Raw genomic sequence first — 12,162 nt, forward strand, 5'->3', positions numbered from 1 at the left:
TTGTGTGTGCTTGCTTTGTCCAACGACATTGTCCGAACACTAGGTAACAATTTGAATCTTGCTCTTGTGCCTAATGACTGCTCAATCCTCCTTTTATTTACCTAATGTGATCTAAAAACAGTTTACAAAAATGTACAAAGTTTATGTTCTCAATTTTTTATTCATTGTAATGAGCCAACTGTCTGTACTGAATAAAAAGTTATGTTTCAGCTGCTGCCGATAGTCAGGATTTCACAAAGACATTATTGTGCCATTGACAGTTTTTGCATTCATACAATTCATGTTGGCTTAAAGGACCAATATCTCAATTTATTTATTTATTTAGTTTTCTGTTGCAGTTGCATATACTCTTCAATGGTAACTAGTTTTAAATGGTTGCATTCACTTTCAAACCATTACCTGCATCTGTGACATTTGACTGTAGTGGAACTCCCAGGGAACATTCAAAAGACTTGTTCATGTACTAGGCCAGTATTTTTCATATTTTAGTTTTGTACCTGCAATATGGTGGCAAGACAACAAAGAGTGTAAAGAGGTTGCTTCAATATGAGTTGGATTCTTGATCATCTTTTTGACTTTGGCAAAAAAGGAGCAATGAGACTTATTGTCATAGTAGCTGAAGTTTGATTTATCCAGCACTATCTGTGTGTTTTGTACAACACCACTAGCATATCTAGTTTGTCGTTTGAGCATTTAGAACATGACTACTCACAATTTAAGGTTGCTTTATAAACCATTTCCAGATTTACAGTGAAAGATGGACAGGAAGTACTGTCCTGAAAAGATATGTTGTATAAAAAGGAAAATTCCATTCCGAAATTTATTAAAATCACAAAGAGACAGTGTTCAGCTGCTGAGTGTGCTCTACAGAATGACTCCACAGACCTGAGTGTCTGGTACACCACATGGGCTGTTTGGATCCTCCCATTCAGTGCTTCATTTACTGACCTATAGAGATAGGAATTCACTCTCCTACATATCATTGCATCCCACCATCTGCTTGGACCTAACCCCCATTTACAATGCCCCCCTTTTTTTCAATGTTACAGTGTAATTATTTATTTAATTCCTTATTTCTAACTTTATCTGGAACCCCTACATTTTTCACTTTACCACCTATTTCATAATTGCACTGTTAAGCCCTTTATTTCCACAGGGGAAAAAAAAAGTTATTGTACCCTATCAGACACACAATCAATATTAATGGTAATAAAACTTTTTCATTATTTTAAATCTGCAAGTTCACTGTTTTCAGTTAAACTGAAGTCTACGAGAAAGCTAAGCGTCCACACATGCATATGCCCATTCTGTAATGCCCTTATCAAAATGTAGATACTTGCACTGCAGGCTTACTTTTGGACATCCAACACTAGACTATTAGCGAAAACAACATTTCGTGAAACAGGATGGTTGACAAGTGCTCAACTTCAATAGGTGAAATATTTAGTACTGCTGTCATCACAACTGGTGGGACCCTCTCAATAAGGGGTCGAGTGACATGCTCTTCTTTTCTAACCTTCCCCAATACACCCCTCTCCCCTCCCTGAAGAAGGAGCTAATAGTTACTGAAGCTAGAACAGAGTGCTTGCTTTTATGTGTGAATTGGCAGTATTAAATATTTACTTCCTGAAGATAAATGCTAGTCACTAATGCTGGCTCACAAAACGTTTTGGCTTTCCCAAGGGAATTTTCCTTGATACACACTATACCATTACTGGGGTGTTAAGACTTCAACATACACAGGATTCAGTCACACATTTGATGAGTATGTCTTCTTTATCTAATACCTAGAAATTATGTTTTATCCTTCTAATGCAGGGACAGTACCACACGCTGTGTCAAAGGTCCATTTGCTTGTGAAAGTGAGGAATGTGTGTATTCAGTGAAGTACACCTGAATCGTAAACAAAAGTCTACGAACTCAATAAAAACAGAGAGCGGGGGGAATCGTGAAAAGCCTCCCTGCAATGGAAAATGCTGAATGAAAGGAACAACTAATCACATTAATCACCTGTTAACACAATATCATTATACAAATCTGAAAATAACAGAGACCATCCAGTTTAAAGAAATGGTAACATAAATTAGAAAATCACTTTTTATAACAGCATTTCAATCAGTTTAAGAAAATATGTACAGAATGGCACAGAAAAAAGTTCAATGTTAAGTTTACTACTGTGATCATTTACTGGATGCTACATTTTCCAAACCCATAACCACTTTGCTCAAACTATACGGGCCAAAACTTAAGAATAAATAGGTTTGTAGTTGGATCTGGAAACAACAGTAATGCTAAGGTGTATTTAGCTGAAAAATACTGCAAAACATGGTTGTAACAATGAGATCTACATTGAACAGGACATGACATTCATACACAGCTGTTACTCAGATTTAAAAATTAACTAGCAATAAAATACTTACTCTCGCACCACTGGATCGACGGTGATTTGTGTAACTGACATCATTGTCATCTATACACAAATCGGAATCAGAATCCATTTGTGATCTGGAACGATTCTCCTGAAAGTTAATTACTGTATTAATTTCAGAACTAGCAATTTGACAGACAAGTACATCATGGCATATGACAAAACAGTCTTTCATACTACTGTCCAATCCACAAACGATGGCGGTTTGCACATGCCGAGGCACGGACAGGGATCACATTGTTGATGATTCCCAGTGACAGCTGCACTACATGCATGCGCGTGCTTTCCGCTTGAAGAAAGCGTGTATCCTGCAAAATTATGTCTCTCGCTTGCTTATGCAGAATTTATCACTTACCACCACCATCAGTGATGCCAACTCTCAACAAATGAAATAGAAATTCACTAAACAACTCACTGTAATCATGTTTAATGCTTGGATTGGCGACAGCATTCACAGCAGAGTGCTCAGAACACTTACGAATGCTCGCTGGCTGTTGGAGAATGCATGATGCACATAAACTTGACCGTCATAGTTCATGACTGTAACTACAGTACAAAGTTGTCACAATATCAATGTTGGTCTAGCCAATGAAATACATGTTAGTATTTTAACATTCTGTTTTAGTCAAAAACACTTCTGAGTGTGACTTCTGCATCAGATTATAACCTGGCAGAAAATAAATGACTTCGTTGCTTTACTACCAGGGCGGGTTTGAGCTGTAAATGACGAGCCACTGCTTAGGGTGAAAGAAATGCCAATTCTGTTTGTCAGATTTAAAAATAAGTATGCAGTGAACTCAACATCTTGCAGACAAGCTGTTTAATATTTATCAATTTATAAATACTTTGAAAAGAGCACTTGTGCTAGTAACTTACCATCATGTCACTAGAGGGCACAGCAGTACTTCCTTGACACATTCTGTGCCTACAACAGTTGCTGAAATGTAAAGAAGTCTTACGCTTCTGTCCTAAGTGAAAACAGGTCACAATAAGTTTCAACTGGATCTTTTGCATGTTCATTGTTGTTAAATATCACTGTTATGGCATTACTATGGTTTTTATGTATTTGTAAAAGTTCCTTGCAGAATACATAGCTATAATTTTTTGTTTTCGGTTATTGGAAGAAAGGATACTCAACCGAGAAAGCAAGGAATGTTGTCAGCCCAAAAAATGCATGTGATTAGGGCAACTGCAAGAAAACTGTTCACTGGCCAAAAAACAGTGGGAAATATTTTTAAAAAGCTGATATATTATAGAAAATCAAGTTTGCAGTGAAGATGTGGATGCAGTTCCCTTACTACATAGGTCAACAATAATGCTAGCACAGAGACATAAAACGAGTTCACATAAAATTGCTTCCAAAATTGATTTTTATTTTAAGGAGAGTATTTCATATCAAACAGTGCTTAGACATCCTTCAGAGATGAATGTTAAGAAGGTAACTCCCAAGAAGAAACCTATGATGACTGATAAACACATCAGAGATAGGATTTGGTTTGTAAACATCTATGAAGAGTGAACTGTGGAAGACTCAGACACGGTAATTTTTTCTGATTTACAGTAGTTTAATGTGCATAGTGGTTATGCTGGCTGGAAACTCTGGATTCAGACAGGAGAGGAACTGAATGATGTGTGTGTTATTCAAACCTAAAAGTTCTCTGAAAGTGTAAAGGTGGGAGATGCCTTTTGTTCCATTGGGGTTGGAAGGATAATAACATATACAGTTGTAGGCAATGGTATGACACAATATACAATCACTGAAAAGGAAGTAATGAAGAAAGCTAAGGACCTTTCGAATGGGGCCAACCCAGTTGCCACTGATGAATGGCTACACAGAAATGTCAGAATGATCTGGGTTTTCATAGGCTGTGGTGGCCAGCAAACTCTCCCAGCATAAATGCTACTGAAAACACTTGGTTACTAACGTCAAAAAATACCTTGCCAATATTACAGTGCGTCTAAAATTGAGCTGACAAAGAAGATAGTTCAGTCTGGTACCACCAAACTAGGCCTACATTGTGTGAATGTTTGGTTATTCAATTCAGATAAATATATAGTCTCTTAAGAAAGTCCATGCAGAGTACATTAAATACTGAAATACTGATTTAGGTAAATTAACCTATATGTTACAGAGCAAGCTATATTCAAAAGAATTCTCATTGTAACAACTGGTGTTGTTTTACAAGTATCCAAGCTCCACATTACTAATCAAAGCTAGGTTAGGGATATTGCTTTGGACTGTGGTGTAGTAGTGGTTGCTTGTTTGTTATTTCCATCTGATACGATTTTAGGGGAAAAGCCAACAATTGTGGAGGTGAAATGATAACTACTGCAGATAGACATAAAAGTAAAACCGACAACACTGCCCTAACTTCTCCAGGAGGAGAGGGGGATAGGTTAAGGAAAGTTAAAAGGGAAGGGTAGATCACTCAGACCTCAGTGCGAGGGGGACCCAGCTGTAGTGAGGCCGAGGACGGACAAAGAACTAATCATTGTGAAAGCAACGATAGTGTTGCCACTTTTGTGTGTGACTAATGGCAGCACTAAACATTTCACCCCCTGAAAGCCCAGGCCAGAAATTTTGCCTATTAAGACTACTTTGCTCAAACGAATTTTCCTTTGATACTAAAACCCGATACTTGTATCAGTCATTTATTTACTTCTAGATTATAAACTGCTGCAGGCTTAATACCAAAAAATACCAATCCAATTACCAATGTGGACCTTTAAAATGTAACTAACTCCTAAGTGCATTTAAACACACGAAATAAGATGTCATAATAGAAAAGGCATACTAATAGGACAAAAACCATAACCTGGAAGGCAGCCTACAAAAAAATTTCTGTTAATAACCGAAGGAATAACAGCACACATTGAAGAACATGGAATTGTCCTGATGAAAAATGTGCCCCTCTCTTTTATATATCAAGATCTTTCACCATAACCGAGTGTAAAGTCTCCACAAACCTAAATAATAGCTAAGATTCACTATGGCATGAATGCACGAGACGTCAGCATCCAATACATCTGCTGAAACACCCACAATTCAGTCAGATTATTTGCAAGACTTTTGTGCATTGTTTCAAATATCTTCAATGGAATTCAAACTGAAGAACTTAAGTGAGTTTGTTTCACTACAGTTCTCATGTCCAGTAATCACAGTTTTAGGCTGATAGATGTATTGTTTTCTTGAAGGAAACTACTATGGTAAGCAATGTTATGGTTCTGGTTAAGCTGATATGCAAAATGAAAATGTATTACTCAGAAGGTTTGCTGTAAGGTATTTTCTACCTCAAAAGCTGGAGCAATTTTCATGTAATTACAATTTAGTGAAACATCATATATGCTTATCCATTCCTTGCACGCACTCATCCTGGAAGATTTTCTGAGGCCTAGGGTGATTTAACATTATTCACTTGCAGTCAACAAAGTGAATTATCTAATGATTAACAAACTGCTGTTCCGATAAGAACACTGGTTCACAAATATGTCTGGTAGGATCAGGAATGACACTTATGACACTTTCTACCTTAGAGAAAAGATTTTTAACAACATACGAAGACACTTATTTGTGGTCCATGTGCGTCTATATTTTCTTTCACTCTTGATTAACGCACGGATACTTTTAGAATGGAATGTCTGCTGCCACACATTAACTTGCTGAAGCACAGTTGGGAGAAGTGATGTTGGCTGTTGCTCTGAAAGGTGATTTGCTGCAGCTTTTGTATCTGAGATGGTTCAGAGATTCTCTGCTTACACAACCATATAACTCGATGAGGAACCATTTACCACACTCCACTACGGCCTCCTTGTCCTTGTTTGGATCTTTAAATATTTAATGTCGTTTTGAAATTTTTTTGTGTATTGATGCATTTCACTTTTCCCTGATTGTAAAGAGTGGACGTAGCGTCACATCCACCGACTGCACGCAAAAACACGATATTCTTTCGAACAGGGAGCCCAATTCCCTGAGGATTTTCCTTCTCCTCACTTTCATCGGTAATACACTACTTTGTTGATTGAGGCCTATTACAATGATGAGCAAATGTAGAGTGATTACAACATGTAGAAAGCTTGTAAAAAAAATTTAAAAAATCTATGAAACTTTCCGCTATTTGGCTTTTCTGAGCACCACTTGATTGGACTATAAGAGTGCGAGAATGGAAGTGCTACCACGGACATCTTTTAACTTGTAAATAGTTTCCATTGCTGTTTAGATCATAATAAGCTAACAGGAAGTATTAATATACAAAAACATCAAGTTTGTCAAGGAATGTCTAGTGTTTGGGTGTCAGCACTAAGAAGCTTGAGATATTGTTTGTTAGATTTGGGATGTGTCTTAATGTGATATACGAGAATTTTCTGGGTTTTTCTTGTGGTTACAAGATGTGTGCAGTGCATGTAATAGGAGGATGCTGGCGATGTGAATTTAAGCATGTAAATATTAAGTGGGAGGATTAGCTGACAAAATGCCTTCCTGGGCCTCATTCCTTCACCATAATGTGAAATGACCTAGTTGCTAGCAAAGGCTAAACGTTACTGGAAGTGAAGGGTGTGTAAATGAGAACAGACAGACTCAGTGGTGAGCCAAGCACTAGTAAAGGATCAAGTGTCACCAAGAATGATGTCAAAAATCTAAAGAGTAAATACTTGTATATGCAATAGTGCTATGTCACAGCAAAATTTGCAAAGCAAATCTGAGAACAGATTTTTTCCTTAGGAGAGACGTGTTGTACAACCTAAACTAAAGACAGTGTCAGTGCCATATTAGGAGCAAAAGTAGCCACGGCGAATGCCCTGCTGACATAAACACCCCCTGCCACATGCCTGCTTCTGTACTGCTGCTTCCACATGACAACAACCTGACACATCAGGAAGCTTCTGCAATTTGACACACTGCTGCTTGACAACAGACAGATGCTGCTCATCAACCCTGTTCCAGACCTTTCCATGGCGACACACAAATGCTGCCCTTCTGCAAAGTCAGCATCGAGCAACTGACTTAAGACCCATACGTAGCAAGCACGATGGATGCGAACAGCTGGGCAATGTAACTACACCCAGACTGTGCCATCTGCAGCCTTGGAGTCATTGCCATAACTAAGTTGTCATCACCACTGCTGCTGCTGCTGGGCTGTGATCCAAGCACGTCTGCCTTATGGCCCAGTACTTGGCACCCAACACACTGCCACCACTGTGCAGCCCATGGTTCATAGTTATACTCCAGGCAGCACTGTGGTACACCACAATAATAGAAGATGCTGCTGGCTGCCTCATGCTGTGCCACTGCAGAGCCATGTGTGGTGCCATGGGTGCCAATGATGACTGTGATGCTACATCGGCGTGAAACCATTCAAGGAGTGCATAATGACCACACAACGTGCCTTTCTTGCCTGCAGTTACAATGTTGGAATATTACAATTGTGAGAAAACACCAGATCATGCCAGAGAACAGGATGCACTCTGAAGACTATCTAAGATGAATAAATTAATAAAGAACTGTCTTATATTCACTGCTGGTTTGTTTGCATCTCTCTCACATGTCACATCTGTCTACCAAACCATTTTATGAACCCTCCAACAGCCCATGAAGTGACATGCAACAACTGTTTATGTTGCACTCTTGTTTCTCCACAGCTACTTCAGACCACTATATTTTGATGCACAACATCTATTATCTTGCTGCTTTTCTGTAAACACACACACACACACACACACACACACACACACACTACTGGCCATTAAAACTACTGCTACACCAGGAAGAAATGAAGATGATAAATGGATATTTATTGGACAAATATATTATACTAGAACTGACATGTGATTACATTTTCACACAATTTGGGTGCATAGATCCTGAGAAATCAGTACCCAGAACAACCACCTCTGGCCGTAATAACGGCCTTGATACATCTGGGCATTGAGTCAAACAGAGCTTGGATGGCGTGTACAGGTACAGCTGCCCATGCAGCTTCAACATGATACCACAGTTAATCAAGAGTAGTGAATGGCATATTGTGATGAGCCAGTTGCTCGGCCACCATTGACCAGACGTTTTCAATTGGTGAGAGATCTGGAGAATGTGCTGGCCAGGGCAGCAGTCGCACATTTTCTGTATCCAGAAAGGCCCGTACAGGACCTGCAACATGCAGTCGTGCATTATCCTGCTGAAATTTAGGGTTTCATGGGGATCAAATGAAGGGTAGAGCCATGGGTCGTAACACATCTGAAATGTAATGTCCACTGTTCAAAGTGCTGTCAATGCGAACAAGAGGTGACTGAGAAGCGTAACAAATGGCACCACATAACATCACACCGGGTGATATGCTAGTATGGCGAAGACGAATACACGCTTACAATGTGCGTTCACCACAATGTCGCCAAACACGGATGCGACTATCATGATGCTGTAAACATAACCTGGATTCATCCGAAAAAATGACGTTTTGCCATTCGTACACCCAGATTCGTCATTGAGGACACCATCACAGGCGCTCCTGTCTGTGACGCAGTGTCAAGGGTAACCGCAGCCATGGTCTCCGAGCTGATAGTCCATACTGCTGCAAACATCGTCGAACTGTTCGTGCAAATGGTTGTTCTCTTGCAAACATCCCCATCTGTTGACTCTGGGATTGAGACGTGGCTGCACGATCCGTTACAGCCATGTGGATAAGATGCCTGTCATCTCGACTGCTAGTGATATGAGCCCATTGGGATTCAGCACGGCTCTGGTAACAGTCATTGGATCTCGACCAACGCGAGCAGCAATGTCGCGATATGATAAACCACAATCGTGATAGGCTACAATCCAACCTTTATCAAAGTCGGAAATGTGATGGTATGCATTTCTCCTCCTTACACGAGGCATCACAACAATGTTTCACCAGGTAACGCCGGTCAACTGCTGTTTGTGTATGAGAAATCGGTTGGAAACTTTCCTCATGTCAGCACGTTGTAGGTGTCGCCATCGGCGCCAACCTTGTGTGAATGCTCTGAATAGCTAATCATTTGTATATCACAGCATCTTCTTCCTGTTGGTTAAATTTCATGTTTGTAGCACGTCATCTTTGTGGTGCAGCAATTTTAATGGCCAGCAGTGTATATATATCCAAACAGTATCCTAATCTTGATTATTAATGATAAATATTTTTAAAAAATCTGCTGTAAATTGCATGTGTTGCCTGTGTCATTTACAAAGTTGTTGTTAAAACTCTAGCGTATATATCACACACACACACACACACACACACACACACACACACACACACACACACACAAACAAACAGTATCCTAATCTTGATTATTAATGATAAATATTATTAAAAAAATCCGCTGTAAATTGCATATGTTACCTGTGTCATTTGCTCAGTTGTTGTCAAAACTCTTGCGAGAGGATTACAGCATACAGGAAGGGTTTCCAATAGTGTGGGACGTGCATGTGTCAACAATGGTTTCATATATCTTACATCAAAGTTCCCCCAAATACGAGCAAGCCAAGCTTTTTCATTGACTTTGTTGCTCTCACGAGGCTGCTCCGATGTGTCCTGTAGAAAGAAAAAGCTGTGATACTACAACTGTTCTAATTTCTTGAGGATCTGTGAAATATTGAGGATTTTAATCTTTTCATTTCATTTATATCACCATGGCCAAATAAGCAAAGTAAAATACTCAATTCAATATTTTCGTCATCCCATTACAAATGTAGCAGAAAAAAACTTAACACTTATTTTTCCAGCTCAATATTGAGCATCTGGTTGTTCCAAAAACTGTTTCATAAAAGAAACACAATAAAAAACATTGTGTAGCAAAAATTAAATTTATTGTGTCTCATCTAATAATTCTCATTTCATTTTGGATTTTTCATGTTCATTCTTCTCCCTCCCCTCTCTACCTCTCACACATACTTTTTCCCCTCCTAGTACTTAACTCCACTATTCATTTCCATTCCTCATAGTGTATCTCTATTTCTTATTCTGTCATCTCTAGACTGAAACTGGCACAAGGCTTACCACTCTACTATTTCTGCTCTCCTACTCTCTGATCCCACCACTTTCATCTTTGTCTACCCTCAACCTCAAGTCAGTGTTTCACTCATGCAAGTTGTAAGTCACCTGCTCTTCCTTTTTTAACCCTCTCCAAATTATCCATCTCTCCTCCCCACAGAAAGAGCTAAGAGTTCCAAAACTAGGATAGTGCTGTGTACTTTTGTGTGTCACGAGGCAGTTCTACATATAACTAACTGAAGGTAAGTCTACCCACCAATGCTATCTCATAATTTAATTGTTTTCCCACTCAAATTTTCCTTCTGATAAAACTAATTATTATAATGTCTATTTGGCCCACCAGACATTACATACAGAAAAAAACACATTATAAATTACTGAATGATAGATTTTGAACCACTTGTTCTCTCGCCTATTTTCTTCATGCCTTTCTTTTAACATACACTGTTTTCTACCCACCTCTTTTTTTCCACAAAGGAATTTGTTCAGACAATATGAACACTAAAATGGAATATGTTTGTCTATTCTTTTTACTAAAACAGACCAACTGAACACAAGCTTAGTATGTTCCGAAAGTCACACATTATGACTGATCTTGTGATTTGATCTACAGTCTGAAAGGAAACGACACATCTAGGTATAAAATCATATGTAACTGCAGAAAAACCTTATGATGCAATAAAATTGGGTTACTACACTATTAACTCAGATTTCTACTGCAATGTATTTGTTTGCTTTTACATTTTATTGTACCTGTTGTTTCTACACCATTAATGATTTCTGCTATCAAAGTAACTGTTAGTACAAGAGTTTTCTGCATGCATACCCTGTTTCTTCTTGCCACAATAATTTCTTTAAATTTTTGTTTCCAGAGAACAGTACAGCTTTTAATTACAAAAGCAATTATTTTTTCTTCCTGACCAATATAAAGAATTATAGGCCAAATAACATTCTGAAATCATTTCACAGATGATGGCAGCACTGCTGCTGCTTCAGTCATACATGCATCATGTGGTCCACTCAGTTGCTGGTGTTCACTCTCAGACTCCTTTTTTCAACTCTTACCATTGCAACGTTTGACTTATATGGACATACAATGCTTTTATTAGAACTACATATTACTCTTTTGGCCTATTGTTAACATCTCATTTTTTTGCTGCATCTAACAAATGCATACTTCTGTTAAATCTATTTCAGTAGACTCGTATGTAATACTCACATGCTCCACATTAAAAACATTAACAGATTTGATGTGCCCCATCTCCAAACTACGGACTAGATCACACAACTGCTGCCTTAATCCATGGTTTGGAACAACTTCTCCTTGCCTCCGACACCTTAAGATCTTTGAATGATTGATGTATTGAGAGATGAAACAGTGAAGGTGGCAGAAGATCAGAGAAGCAAAAAGAAAAGACCAAGATGAAAACCTTAAACAACACAAGAAATATTGAATTTAACTGGTGAAAGGGAAAATACAAAATTTCGCAAAATGAAGCAAATAAAAGGGAATAGATACGTCTAAAAAATTAGATTGGCAAAGTATAAAATGGTAAAGCAGGAACAGCTAAAGGAGAGATGCGAAACTGTAGAAGCATGCATGAGCGTAGGAAAGATAGATGCCATTTGCAGGAAATAAAATGGGGAAGAGGAAGAAAAGCAAGATAGGAGATTTGATACTGTACAAAGAATTTGACAAAGTACTGAAAGACCAAAGTCGAAACAAGG

General features: G+C 38.5%; 1 protein-coding gene across 8 annotated transcripts in view; it reads right to left on the reverse strand.

Annotated features, from left to right (window-relative positions):
- The window catches only part of LOC124605849 (sodium/hydrogen exchanger 7), a 166,174-nt gene that overhangs the window by 108,622 nt on the left and 45,390 nt on the right, over window positions 1-12,162 (reverse strand). For all 8 annotated transcript variants that reach the window (XR_006978686.1, XM_047137786.1, XM_047137812.1 and 5 more), the window contains 2 exons: window positions 9,784-9,975; window positions 2,421-2,519 (listed from right to left, as the gene is read on the reverse strand). Coding sequence is in view for 7 of the 8 variants with exons in the window: in XM_047137786.1 (XP_046993742.1) it covers window positions 2,421-2,519; window positions 9,784-9,975 (291 nt within the window). In the remaining variant the exon portion in view is untranslated. The remainder of the gene's footprint in view (window positions 1-2,420; window positions 2,520-9,783; window positions 9,976-12,162) is intronic.

Source organism: Schistocerca americana, chromosome 1 (assembly GCF_021461395.2).
Source record: "Schistocerca americana isolate TAMUIC-IGC-003095 chromosome 1, iqSchAmer2.1, whole genome shotgun sequence".
Lineage (NCBI taxonomy): Eukaryota > Metazoa > Arthropoda > Insecta > Orthoptera > Acrididae > Schistocerca > Schistocerca americana.